The sequence below is a fragment of the Carassius auratus genome, chromosome 18 (assembly GCF_003368295.1).
Source record: "Carassius auratus strain Wakin chromosome 18, ASM336829v1, whole genome shotgun sequence".
Taxonomy (NCBI): Eukaryota; Metazoa; Chordata; class Actinopteri; order Cypriniformes; family Cyprinidae; genus Carassius; species Carassius auratus.
In genome coordinates this window covers 9,973,971-10,001,353 of record NC_039260.1, presented here as the reverse complement: position 1 = coordinate 10,001,353, position 27,383 = coordinate 9,973,971, and the positions used below count along the sequence as shown (strand labels likewise).

At 37.8% G+C, this 27,383-nt stretch overlaps 2 protein-coding genes across 5 annotated transcripts; both read right to left on the bottom strand.

The window, feature by feature from the left end:
* Positions 1-1,027: 1,027 nt before the first annotated feature.
* Positions 1,028-13,400, bottom strand: LOC113118400 (choline kinase alpha-like). Of its 2 annotated transcripts, XM_026287531.1 has the most exons (12): positions 12,976-13,400; positions 12,302-12,410; positions 9,964-10,017; positions 5,654-5,767; positions 5,239-5,372; positions 4,782-4,886; positions 4,513-4,571; positions 4,315-4,402; positions 3,487-3,595; positions 3,282-3,388; positions 2,927-3,008; positions 1,028-2,432 (listed from the first exon to the last, which is right to left on the bottom strand). In XM_026287531.1, exons 1-12 carry the CDS (start codon positions 13,215-13,217, stop codon positions 2,373-2,375), a joined length of 1,263 nt encoding a protein of 420 aa, XP_026143316.1. In that variant the 5' UTR covers positions 13,218-13,400; the 3' UTR covers positions 1,028-2,372. The 2 variants fall into 2 exon arrangements, with proteins under 2 accessions (XP_026143316.1, XP_026143317.1); XM_026287532.1 differs by lacking the exon at positions 9,964-10,017.
* A 6,101-nt stretch (positions 13,401-19,501) lies between these two features.
* On the bottom strand, positions 19,502-26,742 carry LOC113118399 (histone-lysine N-methyltransferase KMT5B-like). Of its 3 annotated transcripts, none has more exons than XM_026287528.1 (10): positions 26,331-26,742; positions 25,138-25,450; positions 24,884-25,031; positions 24,630-24,795; positions 23,431-23,540; positions 23,178-23,344; positions 23,040-23,059; positions 22,511-22,647; positions 22,036-22,235; positions 19,502-21,943 (listed from the first exon to the last, which is right to left on the bottom strand). In XM_026287528.1, exons 2-10 carry the CDS (start codon positions 25,289-25,291, stop codon positions 20,628-20,630), a joined length of 2,418 nt encoding a protein of 805 aa, XP_026143313.1. In that variant the 5' UTR covers positions 25,292-25,450; positions 26,331-26,742; the 3' UTR covers positions 19,502-20,627. The 3 variants fall into 3 exon arrangements, with proteins under 3 accessions (XP_026143313.1, XP_026143314.1, XP_026143315.1); XM_026287529.1 differs by having other exon boundaries at positions 25,138-25,335; XM_026287530.1 differs by lacking the exon at positions 26,331-26,742 and adding an exon at positions 25,783-26,274 and having other exon boundaries at positions 25,138-25,335.
* Positions 26,743-27,383: the final 641 nt, after the last annotated feature.

Genomic DNA, 27,383 nt, shown 5'->3' with positions numbered 1-27,383 from the left:
ATCAAGCAGCTCAAGGACGCCTCACTAGCTGGACACTCACAAATCCACTCTCATGACTTTTTCTTTCTTTGTGCAACCAGCTTCCGGTCATGATGAAGATTACATATAGTCAATAGGAATATATATATATATTATTTATTTATTTTTTTTACCAATAGCAACCACTTATAGCAAATGTAAGAAAACCATTTTACACTAATATTTTACGTTATTATTTTTTTTTTAAGTAATGTTAACCCCTTACAAAATATACAGTTCATTAACTGAATATGGAATATTTGCATTATTAATTAAAATTAAGAATAATTCATCTCTACATCAAACACTGATCAATAGCACAGCATTTGTTTTCTTGCTATTTATGTCAACTAATATCTTTTATAATTTAATTCTAAATAAACTGCAGTTTATGAATATACTGATGCATTTAGCCATCCAGAAACACTGTTTCTGCTGTGCCCATTAAACACTGTATATTTATCTAAATGTTACAAAATATTTCAGTATAGCTAGTACTGTTAAAAGATTATGAATATCCAATTTTGTTTAAATTTGTTTTAAATCCATCTCTGAATACATTTGCTGCAGGTATTATTAATAGTCAAACAGGTTAAAAGTTCCTATCCTAGTATTCATTCAGACTTTTGATACTTGAAATATTTAAATGAACTTTGATAAGTAAAGGGTTGTAATCACATAGGACAAAACATATATGTACTGGCAATTTCATCCTCTGTTACAGCTGATTTTACTTTTAGGACATTACTTTTTGCAAACCTCTGAAAACATTTGTCAGGTTAGCTGAATCTGCTTCAAGATCAAAAACTGGATTATATGCCAGTGTAAATGTATGTATCTGGATTTTTGTCATCCATTATTAAACTAATTTTCACATTCATAATTATCATCATTGAATTATGATTTGGAACATGATCATAAACTTGGCATCATAACTTTTGATTCTAGTTTAAACAATCTTCTGTGACATTAAGAGAAGGACTAAAAAGATAAAATGACACTGAGAAAATCATTTTATAACCCTTTATTCACAGTCATATGCAAGCATAAGATATTCCTCAGTTTTTATATTTGTACATTTAATGGATATTAAGAGAGATACTGATATTCAAAAAATTTAGATTCGTAGAGACCAGTTACAAAGGAACATGTGTATATATATATATTATGATTTAGTATAATATATTACCAAGGGCCAAAAGATCCAATTATATTATTGAAGTAAAAAAAAAATAATAGAAATGTTACATTGCAATTAATAAAACTTTTTCACAGAACTGCTTCAGAAAGTGCCTTTAACATTACCGTTATTACCTTAATAACGTATTACTATACCAATATTTCAAATATATGAACAAATAAACAATACTTTTACCACAATTCAAGGTTATACAAAGTAAAATGCAAATCTAAGTATATATTGTTCAGTTCTAAAACAATATTATACAATTTTAAAAAAGATAAGTAGAATAAACTTTCATAAACGTTCACTGTGAAATTGTAATCAGACCAACTGTTATATGAAACAAAAGGCTGTTATTTCAGGATCAACTGTTCAATAAAGTTTTATATTAATATCTAACAGTTATCAATTCACTATCAAATCAGATACAGACGGGTAATCTTAAACATATCAAATTCCTATCAAATAAACAAGCACCTCTAACAAGAGGTGAATGACATCACTACGGTCAAAAACATGGTTTTCCAATGTTAAGACACATATTTCATACTATCTCTCTCCTAAGGAGCACGCAGATGGTGCGGTCCCACAGGTATTTCACTTCACATCATGCGGATCTTCTAGAAACAGACATCAAACAACACATGATCTAATAGAAGTAGAAAAGAGGTCAATCATCCAGTAAAAAGGACACCAAAAAAAATGGAAACAGAAATGGAAACAAACACAATACTGAATCATCAGAACCGCAGTGTTAACATCGCTTGGTCTGTTGTACCATCTTCTTGTAACAGGTCCAGTTTTTGAACCTTACTCTTTCACAGCGCATCTTCTATCACCGGTTGTCTAGATAACACTACACGACTAGGTGATAAGAAACACCACAAGGCTTAAGTTAGCATCAAGAACTTCCCACCACACCATTCTTTGACTTATGAATCAAATTGCAGCGGCGTAAAATACTTTCCCCTGACCTACAGTCTTGGTTTTCGTCATGTGAGCTCATTGTTCTTCTGTATTGTTCTCCAAGTGTCCAGAAGCTCAGGCTGAATCACTACAGACGCAGAGCTTCCTCTTTTAAGCATATTCTAAATCTGCTCGGCTCTTCTCGACACCATATGAGCAGCTGTTCCCTCTTCCTAAGTCCGTTGGGAATTTATGCATGTTTTCTTTAAACCCTGAGCTTCTTTTTCAGCTCAAAGTACGCGTCAAATCTAGCCATGGCGTACTCCTGTACAGAATAAGAAAACATTATTAGACAATGAACGATTTTAAATTATATATATTGATAACAGGGTAGTTCTACAAGACATATGAGCATCATATGGACTATCATTGTCCTTTTTGTTTTATTTGTTATTATTTCTCTAATATTAGACATTCACTGTAGATTATTAATCGTTTTAAAAATGGCTTTCTCCAATAATAACTTTTTTTTTTTACACACACAAAATGTTATTTAAAAAAACATTACAGTGACACACACTCAGTAGGTTTACAGTCATGTTACCTTGACCTCACACGTATGTGTGTAACGTCCAAAGAGCTGTGAGCAGTGCAAATATTGCAAAGGCCGTATCTTTACATATCTGATCTCAAGCGATAAAATTCTTGTCTTACCTAAGAGCTGCGCAGTGTACAATAGAATAACTCTGTAATAACTCAGCATTAGCAAGCACTCAACTGCAGACACAAAGACTTGATGGCTTTCTTGCGGTAACTCACCATGTACCCAAACTCAATAGTTGATATTTTGGCCTGGATCACGGACCACAATCCCCAAAAGAAATGGGAGGCCAGAGCGAACCTAAACAAGAGAGCATTGAGTTCACATATTACAGATGGAATGAACATTTGAGGAGTCTCTGGTAATGTGAATCATTGCTCCAAATGTCTTTTTAAAATATCTATTATAGTAGTACAGTACGAGAGCCAAGAGAGATAGCCTCGTTGTATTTGTGGATTACATGGGCCTTGAGCTCAAGAAAATGTTACATAATCATCTATAAAATTACAAATTGATGGCCAAATGTGTGTAAAACTGCTTAAGATAGATCCGAGGTAAGCAATAGCATATCACCTGTTAACTTCCACTAGCATATCCTCTTTGAGTTTCAGCTGCTCCTCCTCACTCAAGTGTTCAAATCCAGCATGAGATTCCCACAGATAACTCTGAAAGAAATGCATCTGAGGGAAACAAAATAAAATGGCATGATGTCATTTTTACGGTTAACCGATTTGAGACAAAAAAATAAATGAACCCCCAAAGAAGTCATTTTGCAAACCTGCTGTGCTTTGGTGGGGTAATTTTTGGTGTTGGTGATGAAAAATGGAAACTTGTCATAGGTGTAGTCATAAATCCACTCACAGAAGAAATTTGCAATGTCAAATCCTCTGTGGGAGAAAGACAGGCGATCAGCACCCCTTTTGTTAGTGCGATAATAATGTATAATGCACGAGTCTTGATCGTTCAGAAATTGTTGATAATTAAAGAGGAGGTATATCATGACATCTGGAATATATATATATATTCTTTGTGAAGAGCCTCACAGCTGCTGTGGAAACTGAACAAAGCACACATCTCTGTGGGTGGGAAGCCTGGCTTCATTTCCTATTGCTTTGCTGCATAAGCAATGACAATAGACCTAAACATCGGTCACTTACATCCTTATAATAAACTACACAGGATGGCAAAATGGGAAAACCACTAGAACAGTGACCTTGTTGATACAGAACCACCTTGTAACAACACCAGGCTCCTAAAAGAATGTGTTACAGCTTGGAGCTCATTTGCCTGAGGATCCTCTTTGAGATCTGTGTTTGAGCACGTGCAAGAATGTGAGTACCCTAGCAACAGTGTGGGATCATTGCCCGAGCTTTCAACGTCTAGAGGTCCCTTCTTAGAAATGGGGCACCCAAAGTGTTCCAAACTAATCAGAAACAACCGCGTTGAATAAGAGAATCAGACCGATCTCTAATACAGCTCCAATTCAACTTTATTCCCATCAAACATCTGGCCGTTACAAAACCAGACTGTTTTCTTAGAATTTAGCTGCGTGTGCTTCTTCTGATAGAGCATGTGAAGAATGGATGTGACTATGAATATTACAGACCTGTAGTTGTAGCTGCTGTATTCAAAGTCGATTAACATGAGCCTCTGTCTGTCTGTGTTCTCACGGCCACTCAGAAGCAAGATGTTTCCTTTTGAAAACATGGCAGCACTTTTAAAACATTTGATTGAACACTGAGTGGACCTTTGTTAGAAACTATAATGAAACACAGACAACCACAGTACTAAAGCCATGTCTAACCTTCTTGCAAGTCATTGTGGCAGAAAACAACAGGAGAGGGAGTTGATTCAAGTAGACACCTGTGTACACAAACAGCTTTTTAAGTAAGCATACAAAAGACATCAATTATGCGCAGCCAATACATTATCTTGCCCTCTCGAATCTCTTAAAGTGTGAACAGTTTCCAGGGGTTCTGATAAAGCATGTCAATAAAACCATGCTGCAAATGTATGACGATAAGATAACTGCCCTAAAACCCAAGTGAATAATCAAGATAATAAAGATCTCACTTGAGACTGTCCATCTCTTGAGGCAAGTTGAAGCTCAAAAGGCGGGAGAAGTTTCGTAGATGGTGCTCCCTGGTGAAGGTGAGCTGAAGCACTTGATCCATGTACCTGTGCCGTAGATGAGAGGACAAAAAGATTGCAGTGTTGGCAATCAACCAATATAATCAATATATTTGCAGGCAAATACAGACAGTTATACTTCTATTTTTAGCAATCAAGTAAGCTAGAGAGAAAATTCATATGAGATGATAGTGTTAATTTATATTTAGGTCCCAGCGGAGATACTAAAGGCTATGGGATTTTACGCTAATTGAAAGAAAAGAAGTAGAATTCATAATTTTGTGATTTATTTGAAAGATTATATGCAAGCAATTGTTAAAGGGCTGGAACAGCCAAATTAGTCAAAGGATTTTCAGCACGGGACAAGTGTTAATTTGACAGATATTTTACGATCACCAACTTTTCCATGGTGCCAAACAGCCACTTTGGCTCCTTGTTGAAGGGCATTCTCATTCCATGAAATCTGGTGATCGTTTCAGCAATCTCATCAAATATACCAGGGACACTCAGCTCATCTGTGGACAATTTTCGACTCTGCAGGCAAACATTGAACTTTCAGTTTGTGTTTTTATAACTAAAACAGAAACAATAAAGCAACTAAAATACTAAAAGTTGCACATGAGTTTTAAGTTTCTGTGTATTTAAAATCACAGAGCATCATTCAGAGAAATGGAAAAAGTGACATAAGGAAATTTGCCTAGAATGTAATTCGATTTTTCTTCTAGTTTGCAAGAAAGGGATTCATAAGCATTAGTGTCAGAAACCGTGTTTCACATCCAGACTGTCCTCTCTTGAATATACTTGAATCTACTCACGGGGACAAACTGTTCCAGTCTCCCCTGTGGAAAAATGCCATAGAGCTTGGGCCCAAGCTCCCTCTCGGCCAGGATGGCAAACATCACACTCTCCAGTACCATGGCATCAGCTCCCTGCAAACACAAAAACATACGGATAAAGTTTGGGCACCCAACAGGTTAAATCAACTGCCAAGATCTATCATCGCACCATACAGACAGCCATGAAAACCTGCTTAGCCTGATTGGACCTTCAATCCCTTAAAGACAAGTTCATCTTAAGTTAATTCAAAACTGTGATGCTATAAAGGACTATAAATTCTGCACTGAAACCAATTCTATCTGAGAGCCAGTCATTTTGTAACAGTGGTAATGGGCAGATGCAAAACCAATGGCAGTGCTGGAGCAAAGTAAGTTAAATGAGAAAAACAAGAGAGGCAATTGTGCTGAGCAAGACATAACTTTCCAAACATCTAAGTCATTAATTGTGGCTGCTTAACTAGCAATGACATTAAGCCAGTTTTTGGACTAGGCTGTGCCAAGTGTTAATACACAGAACCGAAAGAGCTCCCTTCATATGTGGGGGAAGTACTTATGTAAGGTATCTCCAATTTTCTAAACATTCTACAATTCTGCTTTTACTCGTTCCCTCCGATTAGAGATCATATAAGAATAGATTGCCAAGAGATTATATATTTCCTCAGTTATCAGTTATTGAGTGCTGTACTTTGAACTAATGCCTTAGGAATCCAAACTTTATAGGCAAATGTTTGAAATTGCAAACATGAATGATTCAAATGTTACAGAATTCCATTAACTTTAACCACTGATGTCTCGTGACGATGTTACGCAAACGTTTTTGACCACAAACTGGCAAACCAATATGTTAACAGAAAGTCACACCGAAAGTCCAAAAAATTGTAAACTTATTTGTAAACTTATTTGACTTAAAATGTTTCAATTTAAATAGGTTTGGAGAAAAATTAGGGTAAACAAATTATGGCCTAAATTGTTTTTATTTTGTCAACTTTCACAGTAAATTTTTTTAGATTTGTTTCATGCTACGAAGAGAAACAATGTGAAGTTGATCGTTTAGTCACTGGCTTGATACACTGATGCATAATCAGTATTAAATGATTTAGAAAGAAAGTCTGTGTAAACTTGAATAATTAGCTACAGATCAGAAAAGGGGCGGTAACCTTTCCCCTTATGACGACATAAGGGGAAGATTCCAGATCGGCCTGTCTGAGCTCTCATTTTCTCAAAGGCAGAATAGGACACCCATGGATTGAAATGTCTAGCTACTTGGGGACCATAGACAGGCTAAGGGAACTCATATTAATGTTAAAAAAAACTCATAAAGGGGAATTTTCATGTCATGGGACCTTTAAGACAATCATCACGGCATAGATTATATAATGAGTGCAGCTACAGCACACATTGAAACTCAGTTTCACCTACCATCTTAGTCAAATAATGGATTGGCCTTGAGTCTTTTATCTCACTACAGCTCAATTTAACAAGGTCAGGTAGAAGCACTGAGCTCATTTCATCTCAGTGTTTGACATTATGCAAGAATGGCACACAATTGCACAACAAGCCTGATGAGGGAATATCAGCTGAACTGCAGTGTTAAAAAAACATCCGGTTCTTTCAGAAATTCAACAGGAAACTACGGCCTTCCCATCTGAGGATAATTCTGACGGAAAAACATGGAAGGAAATTAGACTTCCTCAAAAGATACTTTGGAAACACCATCGCTGGCTTGCTTTGGAAGTAGGAATATATTGGCAGAACTGGCAAGTTTTTTTTATTCAAAATAGTTCACACATACTATACAACAACTCATGCTCTTCATTTAAATTTGTTCTGAAATGTCAATGAGTCAACAAGTCAAATGATTTAACAGACAACACTCTTTTATGAAAATAGGCCTGCAGAAACTGGTTTCAGACAGGTTTTCTAGAAACTACAATTTAATCTGATTTATGATACCAGGTGACTTATGATATCTGATACCAGTTTCCGAGGGGGGCGGGCCATAAACTTTAAACATGGTGGAGGGGACAACCATTGCTGCTCAGTGTCAATGCTATTTTCACAAATACTACATCACTTTGTCTTGTCGCTAAAGTATAGTCTATTATGCTATATATGAACGATCATTTGAAGCATATTGTATGTTTTATAAGCAGTGAAATAAGCGTGTATTTGACCAATATTCCAGAATTGTCAGCAAACTGCATATGTAGCGTGGTGAATGTTTATATGATTGTCAGCCAATTGAATGCTAAATTTGATCCTTTCCAACAACAGAGCACTTGAATACGACAAGATCGTAATCACAACTTCACAAGTGAGAAACAGGAAAATTCTGAAAGCATGTGAAGGCAGCATTAAAACTATTCAACTTTGGTTCTAAGGGACACTGTTCTGCAGAACATAGCTCCAACAAACATACCTGATTAAAGAAGGTCTCTAGGATTACATGGCAATTACAAGCAAGTGTCTGTTTACACCTGTGGTTATGTCTAATGACTTATAAACAGGGGTGCCCAATCCTGTTCCTGGAGCTCTACCTTCCAGCAAAAGTAGAGCTCCAACCGTAGTCGCACGCACCTGAAACCAACAAATAATTAACATCTTCAGGAACACTTGATAATTACAGAAAGGTGTGTTTGATCAGGCATGGCACTGAACTCTGCAGTAACGTAGATCTTCAGAAACAGGAATGGGTACCTTTGACCAAAACAAATTCTAAAGAGCTTCAAACATAACCAAATATGTAAATAACTGCAAGGCTTATTTGAATTAATCGCATTTTTAATCATTCCACATATAGATACAGATACATCAGTGCTGCTGCCTTCAAAAAAATATTGACTTCCTACCTCCAAATACTTCATGCAAAGCGAGCATTTTTCAGGTTTCAAACACAGTCTCTCTCTCTCTCCTTACCTTGTTATCTGACTAAGCAATAAGCATGTGACTGCTGAGCAGCAGCTGCTTTGGTTTTTCCAGTGCCAGTTAATACACAAGGCATAATCACAGGATTACTGAAGCAGATCAGTTCACAGCAGCACAAGGGCAGTATCTACATGCAGGTGTTATCAATGTCCAGCGAGGAGGGGAAGTCCATCTCAACAGTACCACCACAGACGGCCCTGTGTGTTAGTTTGTGGAATAGACCTAGATAAATGCACACAAAGCTACACATGCAACACAGATAGAAGCAAAGTTTGCAGAGGCCAGACAGCTGATGCTGAACTGAGACAGTGAAGTTAATGCTGGGATATGCTTTTAAAAGGATGCACTGCTATGACTCTCAGGAAATAATGTAACTCTGAAAAAGTGTGTCAGGGGATGCGTCTTATCAGTTCTGGGGGATCTCGCATTGTAGCTATGAATATGAACCTTTAACACAATCAATTTCAAATAAATAATTAGTGATATATATATTATATCATTATTAGTAATTCTAATTATGATGAATAGATTTGGTCTCGTTTTGAGTTAAAATATTAACATTTTATTAAACCAAGACAATATTCCCGGAGAAGCAAAATTTTATAATATTAGTTTCAAAAGAATTGCTTTTCAGAGATTAATAATTTTTATATACTTTATAACTTTTAAAATGTTACATTTTTTAAAGATCTTTATACAATATTTTTATTTGGTTTATTTTTCTTACCCCAAAGGATTTTTATTATTATTATTATTATTTTATATGTACACGTTTTAAGCATTAATCTAGAAAAGTGAAGAATATTGTGAAGTTGAGGTAAGAAAAATAAATTCAGTTGAAGATTAATTTAATGAACACAAATCTTATTATCGTATACAGTCAATTACGCAGTAAATATGCTGTTTTAAGAATTATTTTATATATTTACTAAAAACAAGATAAAAATACTGAACAAAATTTTGTGATGCATTAATAAGGGGTCCCAAGTTACCAAATTTCCCCAAAACACTACTAAACTACAAGAATGTAACAATAATAAACCTGAGAGCTCATGGAAAATTTTGACCTAAAAGTTTAAAATCACAACTGAGACAGGTCCAAAAAAAACATATCTGATTACCCAAATAGCATGTCCCTTGGCCTTGGAGGATGATGGGATACGAGGTAAAAATACAATAACAGCAGTTTAACTAGCTATAATGATTTTAGGAATCTGTCCTCTTAAAGCCCTTATATTTGCTATACAACATGTGAGATGATGTGGAATAAAGACAAAAACCTTTTATAGAGACACAAGCCTATAAAGTCACATTCTGCTCACATAAAAACAATAGAAAAACAGACCTTTGCTAATGTTACTTACTTGAAAGTGATTTTCTGTGTTTGATTTTCTGGAATCCCTTTTATTACAGGACATCTAAAGCAATTAGAGAAAAAGCAAAAGACTATCCATAAGAACAAAGTTGTTGTTCATGTAACAGATCAGTTTGACCATCTCCATAAAATAGCAACATCATGTATCAAAGTTATTTTCCAGAACCCACTATAGACTACTGAGATCATATCTTTTGGCAGCACAGTAAGAAAGCGCATTAAACAAATGAATTAACTTTGTGATAAAAAACAAAAAGAACAGTGCTGAAGAGGGCTGAAAGCTAAAAAAAAATTATGGCCTGTTTAACAAAAGGCTTGACTCTGGATGCTAACCCAGAATCTTGTTGAATGACCACAGATGGGGCATTAAAAATCAACAATCAAATCTTTTATAACAGCAATTATCAAAACCATGTTCCATTGAGAACTAGCACAAATATTTACCACACAATGCTATTCTCCATTAGAATGAAAAAACCTAAAGGATATGGTGTCCATGGTCATAAACACTATGCAAATCTCACACAAGCAATGTAAATGCTAGTGACAGCAATAAAGCGTGTCTAGATAAATAGTGGGCAACACAGATTACCATTAGTGCACAGTTTTAAAATGCCTTAATGAACTCTACAATTTATTTGTGAATCACTGTGTAGCAAAGTCCACACACTCTGGAATTTGTAATATGGGTTCAACTAATGCTTTTCCACGTTTAAACACCTGACTTCAGATGACTGGACTGTGGACCTACTGACACCTCATCAGGTATGACATCATGAGCTTCGTGACTGCTGTGTCTCTAAATAATTTACTGAAAAACATCCAGACATTGTCATTACATGAACAATTATCATGAGGCACACCCTATGCAAGTAAGGTTGCTATTACCATAATGTTACTGCAATGACATAATTAATGAACTATCAAAAGTAGCTCTTTAGATTACAATCATATTGCTGTTTATTAGTACTTATAACGCATATATTAACGCATGACCATAACCTAGATCCCTTAACCCTACCCAACATCTAAACATAACTACTACGACAGCTATTTACTATCAATAAATAGCAAATTAGGAGTTTATTGAGGGAACAATCTTTCATAATAGTGAATAAGTGTTGAATATGTGTTACTCTATTAAAATAGTGGAATGCCACCAAAATCCCTTATAATTCACTGCCTCAACTCCTGTTATTACGGAGCCCCGCACATGACATTAAAGGAAAAATAAATAAATTGTGCGCACGATTTACTAATTCGTTCCCTCACTGTACTAAAAGGTGCACACGATTACTATTGCTTTCCCTCGATTTGCTAAATCGTGCGCACGATTTAGCAAACGATTTAGCAAATTGAGGGAACGTATTCGCAAATCGTGCGCACGATTTAGAAAATCGAGGGAACGTATTTGCAAATCGTGTGCACAATTTATAAATCGAGTGAACGAAATAGTAAATCCAGGGAACGCAATAGTAATCATGTGCACGTTTTAGTACATTGAGGGAACGAATTAGTAAATCGTGCACACGAGTTAGCCTGCATGTCATGTGCGGGGCTCCGTATGTTATAATGTAACCAGCACCTAAATATTTTCAACGGAGTAGTAAAGAGTTGAAAAAAAAGCAAACAGAGGCAGAAAATACTTTATACATGGCATATCATGAGCGTGCTTCTCAAAGATTTTAAAGACTGAGATGCGCATAAATTTGAAGGCAATGCTGTTGCTTCAGGGATCACATACTGTACCGTGAGTGCTATGCTGGGATCACCTGGAAACAAGAGTGCTCAAGGTACGCTCCTTTGGCAAGCCTACGGCAAAGAAGACATGCAAGTACAGCCATGGAGGTACATCACCCAATAAAAACTGCCTCTTTAAATTTAGAGGGTACACACACAAATACAAAATCTCGCTTTGGGGAGCGATTTAATACCCTGAGATTTCTGATCCAGGGGTTGCCATATTGCTGCCAAATGAAATTAGGTACGAATATCTCACAACACTCACTACTTCTGTAAAATCATATTTACAAGTTATTGGTATGAATGGCAAGGTTTTGGCATTTGGCAATCTTGTGCTGTTTGTATGGATGCATTTGTAGGCATATATGTATCCTTCCCAGCTTAGGTTTGAAATGTTTAAGGCACAGGTGCGGATCTTTAAGCATTCAAGTTGATCATATTTTGACTTGCCTTATTATAAATCAAGAATGCTAATACATAAGCCTACTGGTTTGCATGTTATTAGACCATACTATGCAATATGACACTTAATACATACATTTCACCAAGCAAAAAAACACAAAACTACAAAAACTACAAAACACCTGCAGAATTTCTCCATACAGACGAAGCAGCACGTTTCGTGGTTCATCTCCAAAGCTTGGTTGCTTCTCTGGCAAAGCGCAGAGGAACAATTTGTTGCTGAGACCTCCCCTAGAAGTAAAAAAAAAATTTTAGAAAAGAGAATAACTGCATTCTTACAATGAATCAGGATATATAATTATTTACATCTGGACACCACCACTTAGAAAAATGCTGCCAACTTTTGAGCATCATTCTTGCACCAAAATTAACACGTAAAAATGCTGCACACATCTATGACACACAAATGTTGTTTTATTAGCCTGCTCGCTACATTTTGAGGCACCACTTTTGTATTCTTTTTACCACAATCTGTGTTGTTTTAATTTATACTCAATTTATATTAATGATTTAATGCCTGAAAATGCGTTTTATGTAGGCAGCTCATTCGGTTTTGAGACACAGCCATGTTTCTACAAATTACTGTAATATTGAGCAATTCTTTACCATCTCATGACTAATGAAAGCAAAATTACAGAACTAAATCATCTTAAGAAAGGAAACACCATGACGCGTTTTCACTTATCGTGTCGCCTATTTACGAATAAGGTTTCTTTTAAGGTGGCATCTCTGACACAATTAAAAACAGTTCTGTCTCAATTATTTATATTACCAGTAACGTAGCAAACCAGAATACCTGATAACAGAGATTTGGAAATCATCCTCATCTATGGACTTCCATGCTCCGTGTAGGAATTCTTTACACCATAGATATGCCTTATGTTTCGTCTGTTGGTCGGGCTCATCCGGTCGAATAATGTCTTTGCAGTCGTTCACAATGTCTGGCTGGACTTGGAGGACATTCTCATTTACCAATAATGTTAAACCCAGAGACATTGAAGGCGAGGAAGAGACGCCATTGATGAATTTAGTCTTCATCTTTGCTGTTGGTTACTGGTACAAACGTAAATAATTACAATATGCAGGCAATAAATTCAGTCACAGACTCTGCAGTTTTATAACTATCAGATATTTTAATACGCAGATTTAATGGGACCAACTAACACCGTATGACTGCTCGCACTACTGTAATGAAGAACACACTGCATCAGTTTCGTGCGCAGTATGTTGAAGTCGAGTGGGTTTGACCACACGTCACCCGACCACACCCATTCTGTTCTCTGATTGGACCACAGAGTCACGTCCCCTTCATTCCAAACTCGAGCTACTACATCAGTAAACAATGGTTTATAAATACAGATTATTACTATCACAAGCTTTCATGTCTTGTATTTTTAAATGTGGGTGTTTTTAAAAGTAATAAAAAAAAAATCCGGAAAACACTGTTTAACTAATATTTAAACAGCCAACACTGTCAAATATAAAACAAAATAGGCCTACATACATTTTAAAACTGGTTGGAATATAAATAGCTTCAAAAAGTAAAAAGGGGGTTAGTTTAAATATTAATTTGATATTACATGCTTCTTATGGTTTAGAGCATTTGCTTAAAATTAAAATTTTATTTAATTTTGTGAGGGAAAATGAGTTGATAATATATATATATATATATATATATATATATATATATATATATATATATATATATATATATATATATATATAATATGAAGAGTTTGATTCCAAGACACAATAAATACATTTTGAATAATTTGAGTAAAAATGTGTTTTCTGTCATGATCTGGTCTATGAACTTCCATTTACTCACCACCAGAGGTCACACGCTCACCACATGGACTCTTGCACCACACTAACTGTTGCACATCACCCCAGACTACAGTTCCCATCATCCATTGCACTAATTAAACACATACAGCTGAAGGCACTGTTTATACACACACAGCTGAATGCACTGATTGCCCACAGCCGTAACCCATCACACATTCAATATAACACTCACTTAGATCACTTTCAAACTGCCGAGTATTGTTCTGCACATATCCCTTTCCTAGTGATAGCTGCGATATGTAAGCCTTTCCGTGTTAGTTCCTTGTTGTCATAGTCTTGTTTCAGTTCCTGGTTTTCATATTCTTGTTTCAGATCCTTGTTTTCATAATCGTGTCTCTGTTTCTAGTTTTCTTAGTTTAGTCTTTTCGTTGCCTTGCTGTGTAACTTGTATTTTGACCCTTTTGCTCTGGATACTGGATACCAGAGTCAAGGCAGGTCACCGCTGACCTTCCGGAGTCAAGGCATGTAAAGTCATCGCTGAACTTCCGGAGTCTCGTCAGGTCAAGTCATCGCTGAGCTTCCGGAGTCTCGTCAGGTCAAGTCATCGCTGAACTTACGGAGTCTCGTCAGGTCAAGTCATCGCTGAACTTACGGAGTCTTGTCAGGTCAAGTCATCGCTGAACTTACGGAGTCTTGTCAGGTCAAGTCATCGCTGAACTTACGGAGTCTCGTCAGGTCAAGTCATCGCTGAACTTACGGAGTCTCGTCACATCTCGGCTGAACTTCCAGAGTCACGTCACGTCACAATGGATCGTCCAGAGTCACATCACTTCACGGTTGATTTTCCAGAAGCTCATCACATCTTGTCTGTGGCACCCAAAGCCTGGAGGTCAGCTCTTCAATATCCCGGACTGGCATCCAGCATGGAGGATCCACCACTGCTGTCAACAAGAGAAGTTGTTATCCCTGAACCCCTACGCGCTCAACCCCTCCTGTTCGGGAACTAATTCCCCAGTCTGAAGTGCTTCCCATGATGGGGATCGCTTTGTTGCATTTGGGCTGCGTACACCACTATTGAAATTCTAGAGGTGGTGGCATCCATTATGATTTCTCTAGAGGTGGCAGCTAATGCTGCAGAACCTTCCGAGGTAGTGGCACTTGCTGCTGTGTCCCCAGAGGTGTTGGTGTCTGCTGCAGTTTCTCCAGAGGTAGCAGCACATGCTGCAGAACCTTCCGAGGCGGCAGCACTCGCTTCCACTTGTGGTGCTCCGCAACTCACTTTCAAGCTTTTATGTCACTGTTGAAGGAACTAATGATGAACTCCCCCTGTTTTCTGTGGTTACCGCTGTAGAACTTCCAGAGGTGGTGGCATCTGCTGCAGAACCTTCAGAGGTGTCAGTGGTATCAACACATGAACTCCTGTCCTGTCCCAGCTATGGAGGCTGTCTATGAACTTCCATTCTGTCCTGTCATGGCTATGGAGGCCGTCTGCGAATCCTCATTCTGTCCTGTCACAGCTATGGAGGTCACTTATGAACTCTCGTTCTGTCCTATCATGGCTATGGAGGCCGTTCATGAACTCTATGTGTTCCCTGCCTCCGTCCCTGAGACTATGAATGTGTGTGTTGTCTGTCTCTGCTTTCTCAAGGCCCCAGTCTCTCCCATAGGTCCCGGCCCCATCAGCTCCACCCTGGTGGGCTCCAGTTCCGTCTGCTCCACCCTGATGGGCACCAGTTCTGCCTGCTCCACCCTGGCTTCCTGCTCTGCCTCGGCCCCCGGCCATTCCACTTCCACTTCTACGTGGACCTGGCCCTCATTCCACCTCCGCCCTCCTCGATTGTTTAAGAGCGTCTGGAAGCTGCTCCTTCGTGGGGGGGCTGGCTATGTCATAATCTGGTCTATGAACTTCCATTCACTCACCACCAGAGGTCACCGTTCACTACACTCAACTATTGCACCATGCACAATAACTGTTGCAAGTCACCCCGGACTACAGTTACCATCATCCATTGCACTAATTACACACATACAGCTGAAGGCACTGATTATACACACACAGCTGAATGCACTGATTGCACACAGCTGTAACCCATCACACATTCAATATAACACTCACTTAGATCACTTTCAAACTGCCGAGTATTGTTCCTCACATATCCCTCTCCTAGTGATTGCTGCGATGTATGTAAGCCTTGCCATATTAGTCTTGTCTTTGATTCTAGTTTACTTAGTTTAGTCTTTTCCTTGCCTTGCTGTGTAACTCATATTTTGACCCTTTTGCTCTGGATACTGGATTACCTCTCTTGCTCAGCCCTTTGGATATTGTTCACTCATCAAAGACCCACACTTGCCCTAGGAATATTCTTTGTCTTGCCCTCTATATACCTGTTTGCCAGTGTTTGACCCATGCCTGTTACGACCACGTCTCTGTTACATCTCGTCAGCCCTGACCAAGAAAGTGGCAAGATGCAAAATAGTGGCCACTGTTTTCTGTTTCAAACTTCCACATAGCATCTTTAGGTTATAATAACATAAAAAAAATGTAATCCATGTTTTGGTTTTCAAAAATATCTTATACAATTTTACTACCACCCCCCCCCCCCTGGCAATAAATCCATGATACTTTTTTTCTCAAAATGCAATAAATCCATGGGCAAGCACACTCCTTTTTAAAAGGGCCAGTTTAACAGCTTCATTAAAAGGTCCCTTCGTTATAATAGGACTTTTACACCCATACATGTCAGAGAAAGAACTAGCTGCTGGCCGAAATAAAATTAAATGCAGCAGTAGACAAGCAATACCCAAAGGGTCTACCATCCACATAGGGACCAGGCTCTGGCCTGCTTAGCTTAAGTGAGGAACCTTTAGTGAGCTGTGTTGTCTCAGTTTGGTCAGTTATTTCCAATAGCAAAGTAGAGTCTTCAAGAATGAAGTAACTAAAAAACTGGTCATCTCCCAAACCAGGCTTTGATTACTATTCAGGGAGAAAGGTGGATGTCTCTTAAGAGTGGCTTCTGTACCTACAGGATAGGGATGCATATAAAAGTGTCATGACAGTCCAGTTCATATTTGCATTATCTTTGCCTTATGATAATGGGATACAATCACCCTCCGTAAAACCGGCATAAAAGAACAATCCCTCCAAACCACAAAGTTGAATAATTACTATATTCTTATGCGCTACACCCTGTAAAATCTTACACATAAGATAATAATTTGGGTCGGTGGCTTGTGTTCATGCAGGGAATAAAAGTGCATCCTTCATGAAACATCCTAAAAAAACACAAATTACACCGATAAAGAATACCTTTTATTTTACTTCTGACTTATGGTAGATGACAAATAGTATGATTTCTGCATTCAAAACTCACTGGAGGAGAGTAGGCTAGAGGAAAATTCAAGCAGACTACCACTTGCCATTCAAATATGAAATAAAGAAACTATCTAAAAAGTCTCAAATAAACTACAGCTGATATAAAATAATATGAAAAAGATTTATACATGTGCTTAATCCTCTTCATACATGCGTTTCATACAGGTTTTTCAAATCTGCAAGAGATAACAATGATCAAAATAGCTAGCACAAAGTCTAAGCTCTTTAAACAAAGAAAACAAATATCATAATATTACATGCACCTGACCATCAATAAGTACATTTCTAGACCTATCTTTTAACCCATTTAAGCCCACCGGCAACTGTAGTGTACTGTAGAACTTAATTTGATTGGGAATAAATCTGTCTAATTCATTTTATGACTAGTAGCTTATGATTCCATTATAATGTTGAAATTCAGACAAGTAATGAGTTTATATTTACATTATTATATATCCCTACAGTCAGCCATTGAATAATGGGCCTAAAAATTTTCTTCATTATTACATTTTATTTATTTATAAATAAATAAACAAATAAACAAACAATCATGGCTGTAGCCTACATATAAATTATTTAAATAATCATATATATATATATATATATATATATATATATATATATATATATATATATATATATATATATAAAAAAAAGATAATTAATCTCATGAATATCGAGGACATTTTTCAAGGTTGATCCGTTTGACCTAATCAATATCTGCATATTCATTAAATATATGAGGTTTAACATATTTACATCACAAAGTATAGTATGCAAATATGTTTATGTAAATTTATACATCTGCTTGTACCTTCACTGCAGTACTCCTTGCAGGCTACTTTTACTAAAACTGCTTACATAAGGGAAAGTTCACCCCAAATGGAAATCGTGTCATCATTGTGTCATCTTTAAGTTGCAAAACTATGAGATTCTTTCTTCTGATGAACACAAAAGAAGATATTTTGCAGAATGTTGGTAACCAAACAGTTAATTGCATAATTTTCATTCAGGTATACCCCTTTTATTATATAGATGTAATATTTTCTTAATTATTTTTATTTATTTATTTTTATTTAACTTATTGATACACAATACCCTGTTGGGGAAGCTTAATGGCTGCATTTTATTCTGCACTATGTTCCACCATTTTAAGACAAACAGATTTATTGTGTTTTCATATTCAAGAGATTATAAAATAGGTGCAGCCTTTTTTGGGGTTTGCATCAGAGGTTCTTTGGCTTTTATGCATGATAAATTTGTTCATGAATAAAGATTAATCTGTTGAAAGCAGGTATTTTGAGTTAGATGCCAAATGCTCTCCTCCTATTCAAAGTTGACATTGTAGTGGGGGAAAATACAACATATTGGCCCTGCCGCACATTCAAATACGAAAAAAATGAAAACATGTTCACATTGGACACTATTAACATATATGCATGAAACCAGAAAAATTTGGGTTAACATATTAAAAATAATAATTTAACTTTAAATGTTGCAACCTTGCAGGATTGCTGAACATTAATAACTTTAACAATTATTTAAAGGGATACTCCACCCCAAAATGGAAATTTTGTCATTGATCACTTGTGCGCAGATGCTCTTTTTTTTTTCAAATCAAAGCGTAAATACACATAGAAAACATATGCGTGTGTTTTACTTGCCAATGTATTGGACAGTCACAAACCTCCCGGTTTACATCCAAAATATCTTAAATTGTTTTCCTAAGATGAGCAAAGCTTTTAAGGGTTTGGAATGACATGGGGGTAAGTGATTAATGCTAAATTATGCATTTTGGGGTGGAGGACTCCTTTAACATTTTCCTTCATGTGGCTACTATTCTGATGGCTCATACTGTGCAGCTTCCAAAGACTGATACAGCAACTGCCCATATTTGTAAGTGACTTTATGTGAAAACAAGCCCAAAGTTCTAGAAAGTTTCCACCCTTTGCATCTTTGTTTCTTTATTATAATTTTAAAGAGTTAGAACTGACTCGAAAAAATGAAGATGCCGCCTCTCGGCTCCAACAAAATTTCACCATATTAAATTCATTCTGTAGCTGCAGAAGTGCAGAAAAGCTAGAGAGTTATAAGCAAGTATTGCAACCTGCACCTGCAGATAAACTACAACTATATCTAATAATGACATCAGACAAGCAAGTATCTTGAAAATGAGTTTTATAGTTTTCAAGTACTTAAAACAGTTAAATAAAAACAAGTCCCAGAATATACATATAGTGAACAGTATGCCCCCAGATTATGTATACATCCTACATTGTTACTGTCATGATGCTCTTAAGAATCGGTTTGTAAGATTGAGTTTTGTGATCATTAGGATAAAAAGCTGATAACTTCTTAGAAGCCCACAGATGGCAGACCTTTGACATTACAGAATGTAAAGTATATAATGAAAGAAAAGACAGAAAAAAGGTACAAATAAAAATAGCCTAATATGGCAGCTGCCTAAGATCAACAATGGAAACACAAACAACAGCTTTGAATACCTTAGCTTGTTTTTTCTCTAAAAATTGTTATATTTTTTTGCCAGAGCACAAAATGCACACAAAACCACAAAGTCAATTAGATGTACTGAATACCACAATGATCATGATTCAGGAAAACAGATTCTTGATTGATGATGTTTCAGTACTAGAGGACTTTTATCCGTAGGCACGCTTCTCTATGGACTTCCAAGGTCACACAAAAAGGGTCTGACGTTCATAGAATAATTATTCATTCGGACCAGCACCAGGCCACCACAATGAGCACCACGGCCTTCCATGGCCAAAAAATCAGATACATGATAAAAAGTATTTTGATACAAAAGATGTGGAGAGATCTGTATAAATTTGAGCTCCTCTGCACATTGTTTGCTCAACGATTCCCTTTAGCCAGATCAAGCTGAGGAGAGAGACGCATGTGATTCTTGTGCATGGGAACACTGTTATTGAAATATGAAGTGTCAACCTTTCGAGGTGAAACCATGCATGTGTTTCCCAACTGGATTAACGTCTCGCAAAACACAGCTGAGAGGTTTATGGAATAAAACAGTTAAGCTGGACAGAATGCTAACAAAATCTGCACGTGATCAGACTCGGATAAAATTCATACATAACCTGTACACTTTCTACAATATTTAAAGTCATAGTGAGGAAACAATAAAGAAGTGCCATCACTAAAAGGTAAAGAAAGATACTTTGCCATGATTTAATTATACATTTGCATTTTCTATTTAAATTACATGTGTTCAAAATGAACATGATTGGAACAATGGATATTTACACAGCTTATGCATTGAGTCTGAGGGACTGATCTTCTCGTCGTCTGGAAGAAATGTCAATGTCTATGGAATCTTTGCCCACGATGAGCCGCAGGCGTTTTGCTGGTGGGAGCGGGATGAAATCATCCTCGTTATCAAAGTAGTCCTCTTCTTCGTCCTCAGAGGACAGCGATTCCACTTCCATGCTCTGACCAACCTGAGCGCCCGCATTGTGATCCAGTACATCCCCCTCTTCTAAGGTGACGTCCTCCGGGTAAGAGCGATGCAACCCCGCGCTGTCTTCCTCCCGCTTCAGCTGGATCTTGAGCTTGGTGGAGCTGCTGTGGGAGCCGTGGCTGAAGCCATTGTTCAGTTTGGCCACGTACGAGCTGCTCCGGTCAGTCTCGTGCTCTTTGCTGAACTTGATGCTGATTTTGGAAGAGCTGGAGGAGCTGGCCTCTCTGGTCTCGTTCTTACTGCTGCTGCTGTCTCGACGCCGGCGTAGTGTTATCTTGGGAATGCCTGAGTTGTTCTGCAGAATCAGCTGAGCGTCGTAGCGCGTGATCTGCCGCTTCTTCTTGCCCTTGCCTCGGCGCAGGGACTTGCTGCTTTTAGCCGAGCCGTTGTAGTGCTGGTGGCAGTCCGGCAGGCCGAGCACCACCTTCCCACAGTCTGCTACATCTGCAGCCCGAACCGCGTGGCGCAGGTCGGGCACGCCCTCCTGGAGGAAGGACTCACCATAGGAGGCGGACTCTTCCTGTTTTATTGTCCTCCTGCGTCTGGGACACGTCCCTTTCCTTGGACAGCTGGTCTCCAAACTAGGGGTGTTCATCTGGTGCCCTGGTGTCACGGGAAAGAGCTCTCCAGGCTCTGACTTGAGGACTACACCTGGGCTAGACGGCTGACTTAATGCCTGCGTGCCGTCAGCCCCCTGAGCACCGAGAGAGGTCCTCGTGGACCTACGAGTTCTGTAAGGGCAAAGTGTGCTGTCCTTGCTTGGGGAAGCACCCTTCGAAGAGCTCTGATTGTTTTCTGATTGGCGCGCTACACTGCCTTTGCCTCCGGAGCTGCGTCTGTCTGCATCTTGTCTGGAGGGCTCCTTGAGATCACCACTAGCACTCACTCGGCTAGAAGATTTCGTCCATACGCCTCGACACCGTTGTCTTCCTTTAGGCAAAGGGTGTGTGGGCTTTGAATTAAGTCTCTTTGGTAAACTCGAAATATTTGTTTGACTTCGTTTAGAGGATGAGGTAGAAGAAGAAGGGCTTGACAGAGTTTTCCTCGTTATAGCTTTAGCTTCGCCGTGCTTTCTGCCACAGGACTGTGAAGTCCTCTTACGTAATGCTGGAAAAAAAAAATGAAAGGAAGAGAAATGATGAGCTTGAGCTGTAACAGCATTATTAGAATCAAATTTAGTCTAGTTTTACAGGTCTCACATGTTTGTACAGTGGTTGGTTCCTGAGAGTCTGCCTCTGCATTGGAGCTGACAGACTGGCTGTCGGAGTTCCTGCAACTTTCTCCCAGCTTCTTCAGTCTGTTCAGACGCTTGTCTGTCTCTCTGAGGCCATACTTGCTATTGATCACTGGAGTCTCCACGGGCAACCCTGCTTTCGACTTGAAAGCTCCAGTTCCACGTCTGACACACACACACACACACACACACAAATTAAACATTACATTTAATAAACAGATATTTAGAACAAATGTGTATTAACAAATAACAGAATCTTGAGTTAAATTTTAAATTACGATCTAATTTCTCAATGTCTATATGAGCATTCTTTAAACAGAACAACATGTTGCAACGGTTAATAAAAAGACCTTCCAATACAAAACGTTGTTCTATTTATTCATTTCTAACTGCCGAATTGAAAGAAGCATGAGAAACTACAGGCACGCAACACATGATACCTTTCACAAGTATAGCATTCACAGAATTCATTGTTTTCTCCAAAGAATCCATCTCCATAGTAACAGGAGATCTCTTCCCCCGGTTCAATGTCGCGCAAAACCTTCACACAGGCGGTGTCTCGACCTGTTGACACAAACTGCAAAAACAACACACATCAGCAAAATTATTTCCTATTACTCGGTTAGTGAGTGAGTGACGTGACATACAGCCAAGCATGGTGACCCATACTCAGAACTCGTGCTCTGCATTTAACCCATCCAAAGTGCACACACACAGCAGTGAACACACACACACACCATGAACACACAGCCGGAGCAGTGGGCAGCCATTTATGCTGCCGTGCCCGGGGAGCAGTTGGGGGTTCGGTGCCTTGCTCAAGGACACCTAAGTCATGGTATTGAAAGCCTGAGACTCGAACCCACAACCTTAGGAGTCAAACTCTCTAACCACTAGGCCACGACTTCCCCAATGTTCAAGTTGATCTTCATTTAGAAATAGAAAGCAGGGTCCAGCCTCATATGTACTTACCTTGCAATTTGGTCGGCAATCTGTAAAAACAATGAACACCTTAAATTTACTATGTAAAGACTCCTCATTATCATTACATAATGTATTGATCAGGTGTTTAATTTAGGTGTGACTGTTTAAGATCTAAAAGAAAAATACCATGGTTAATAAAAGCCGCAGGTCCAAGCCAGAGTTGAGCGCAGTTTTTGCGTGTCGAGTACATGACACTGAAATCATTCTCTCCATGTCGAAGCAACATCCTCTCTTCACTGGGAGACAGCTCAGCAATGCAGCCCACAAGATGTTCAATTTTATCATTCCTCTTCCTGTAATGTGCGCAGTAAGCAAACATATGTTGAAAACTAGAAGCAAAATAAGTTGATGATATGATTACATAAAATTGTTAACTCACCAATCTTTTGTTGCTACTATTTTGGCTCCGTTTTGCTCAGAAGAGTAGCGATTACAAGAAAGGATCTCAAAGCCGCTGTCCGAAGCAAACATGCGTAGGTAAACAAACACCTACCAGGACACGAGAGGAAACAAACAGAGAATGTAAATATTACATCGCATAAACAAGCAAATGTGTTTACACATACAGTAAAACATTAAATATTACACTTAAAGGTGCTGTAGGGAACTTTTGTAAAAAAATATTTTTTTACATATTTATTAAACCTGTCATTATGTCCTGACAGTAGAATATGAGACAGATAATCTGTGAAAAAAAAATCAAGCTCCTCTGGCTCCTCCCAGTGGTCCTATTGCCATTTGCAGTTACGGATCGCTCCCGGTAAGAAATCAACCAATCAGAGCTGCGGTCCGTAACTTTGTGTGTGTTCAAAATGTAGAAAAGCGAATACACCATGAATCCATTTTCCAAACCGTGTTTTTGGCTTGTCCTGAATCACTAGGGTGCACCTATAATAAGTGTTTATATTCGGACTATTTTAGATTGCTTCGGGGATACCGCGGCGAAGTAACCCAGTACCTTTGTGATTCTTCATAGACATAAACAGAGAGAAGTAGTTCCGGCTACGGTGTTCTTCCACAAGACGCAAGCAGTTCTGTTTATTAACCGCTAGAGCGTCATATGTATAATTAAATAATAAACAAGCATTTAATGTTTAAATATTGCATTTTCGTAGTAACATATTTAAACAATTTAAACTAATTTTGTAAAAATTCTATAAGATTAACACTTAAATATAATACTGTATATATATATATATATATATAATAATAAAAATATAATAAAATTATATATATATAATAAAATTATATTAATATTTATTTAGAGCAAATATGTATACATAAATAGTATTTCAAATATTAATTTCATCATTAAAAATATATTTAAATATTAAACATGACATTCAGTATTAATATTTAAATATTTGACACAAACAAACAATACTGTAAAATGTTAATATTCATTTTCTAAATAAATATTAAACAAGCTTTTAATATTTATATATTTTATATTTAATACAAAAAAAATTATATTTAACAATTAAAATTGTTTACACACTAACATAGACCTGCCAGGACATGAGAGCAGGCTAAAATACAGTCATCAAAAATTGAGATCTTTCAAAATGTATAATTTACATGCGCTTTGAAGAGCTTTTCTTGGGACTTAGTCTTGTTGAGGAAGTGATGTCTCGTCCAGTCGCCAGCAGTCAAAGCCTGAAAAGCTTTTTCCAGGTTGTCATGCTTCTTAAAAAGCTTGATCACTTCCCTCAGCTCCCCTTGGCGACCTTTAATTGGTCGAAACCTAAAAAGGAGCATCACGTTAACATGAATGGCAGGCTTAATGACTGCAGACACTGAGAATTTGAATTCACTAATCTAGAAACACAAACCTGGTGTTCATCTTGTGTGTCTGGAAGCCAAGGTAAGGATCCAGGATCAAACTGGTGCTCAGATCATCATATTCACACAGCTCCTTGGCAGTCATTCCCGATGAGGGGACATGGCGCCTTTCTGCCTCCGGGGGCGCCCCACCACAACCTGTTAGAGGATTCAGCATGAAACCCACTGAGAACAGGACTAAGACTCTGCTTTTGTAGTTAAATGAATTCAGAGACACTCTCTGATGGCTTTGCTAGGACCTTACGTCGACTGCATCTTCTAGCACTCGGGGAGCCCTTGCTTTGACGAAGATGGGCTCTCTGTGTGTTTTGCAGCCTGGACTTGCTTACGGGCTGATTACTGGAGAACTTGCTGCCATGTCTCCTGCCATTCAGCACCATGTTCTTGGATTCTCCCATCTACTTCATACCAGCTGGCAGTCTGGAGAAGGCGCATTGAGCTTCTGTGAAACCATTCAACAAGGAGACAGCAGAAAACACTGGGTTGAAGCTGGATCTGTCGCCTTATCTGCCAGAAAACTTTCAATCAAACTTGCTTCTTGTCACTTGATACTTCACCTATATAAAACAATAAATCAATATTATATTCTGCTTATCAACATATAAATGTATTTTATCAGTATTCGTAATTTGAAGAGAATTCCAGCATCCATGGTAGCGGCTGAATTAATGATCAGCATGCAGTTAATGAAAAAAAAGTGAGTTTATTACTTTTCAAATATTCTTAAGTATAGAGCGCCACCCTCTGGATGCTATTGGAAGTAACAAAAGCTGCCTTCAATTAAACTACAAACCTTGAATTCACAATCGAGATCGTCTTGTGAATAATGCCACATCGACCAATATTTCACAAAATTAAATTTATGCACAAAATATATTCGATAACTTACATTAGCATACTTCTCCATTGTGGTTAAAACGCTCCCATGTAACGTTAAGCGACGGTGTATTTAAATCCCAACACAAACCACATTAACACACCAATTTAGTCTATGCCCCAACTTACTGCTTTATTGAAACCTAAACGCAATTTTAATGTAACGTAATGACTCTAAAGTGTGCAACGAGTTAGGTCTCTTAATGTGGGCTAACAGCCTAAAATAGCAGTTAAAGTAAACATTCGATGAACGCTAACTAGCTTAGCATCGAGCTAACAAAACAATGAGACTTGCCTGACCGGCAGAGCAAAGATATTTAAAACAGACTTCCTGACGGATATTCCAACACTGTAATAATACACATAAGATCATGATTAGACCCCATCAATTTTATCTAAAATTATTTTAAAAATGCTGCCATTATCCGATAATAAAATGAGTATCACACTTGGCCTAACATGCAGCTAACTGCGCGATTGCTAGGCGACACCCGGAAAAGCCCCGAGCAGGAGGGATCACGGTTAGCATAATCACGCAGTTCTCTAAATAACGTTACTCACTTTATTTTCTTCTGCGTTGAGGTTTGTCCATCATCGATGTCCAATGCAATCCAAGAATGTCATACTGTCGAAAATTGTTCAAAATATGACATTAAAATTCAAGATGGCGGACGTTTGCAGATCAACAGAGACGACAGGACAACCGAGCCGCCTCGGAAAGAAACAGACCCAAAATGTTTGAATTATCGGCGCTAATTTGACGCTCGCTTCTTCTTTCTACCCCCCAGACTGTCCATATAATACAGTCGTACTAAGAAAATGTGACTGGACGTTGATCTAGCGCTATAAACGCCTCGACAAACTCAGATGTATACAAAGACAACGTTGTTGTTGTACCCCTTTAAATGTGCACTTGCGGCTCAGCGCGCTTGTGTTTCCGTGGAGCAGCAACAGCATCCCATCGCACAATCGCCTCTCACAAATGTTCACTTATCTGCTTTAACTTTACTCCTAGCAACTGCTAAAATCAGTAACGTGCAGGTATATGGAAAAATTAATACAAATAATTTTTGGAAGCCGCACAAGTAGAAATTCACCCCAATCGATAATAAGCTATAGCTAATAAATGTTGAAAAATAGCTCTCATTATTTTTTTTGCATTGAAAACTTTTTTGAAATATGTAGCCTAAGTAGCCAAGGAATATTTTTTCCACCAATTGTCTAACACCTATTATTTTTAGAAGTGAAAATATTTGTGCCCGAAGTCTGTTTGTTGTGAATCATTAATCTTTTAAAGTGGAGCAGTAAAAATCTCTTTCAAGCATGACCTATCACTCTTCAACATTTTCTTTCTTTATTTAAAAAAAGTACCAACAGTAAAGAACAGTAAAGAAAAACATCACAACAAATACACATTCAAAAACAAACAACAACAAAAAACTGTTTTTGCATTCACACATCCAACAGAAGATTTGGTAAATTTAATATCATTACTTGTGAAAGGTGAGACTATTTGGATCAGATTCATAAAAAAATCCTAAAGGGGTTTATTTTTCAAAGCCAATTGACAGCTCCTGTAATACATTGTTTAAAAAGGGGGGGGGGGGGGGTACA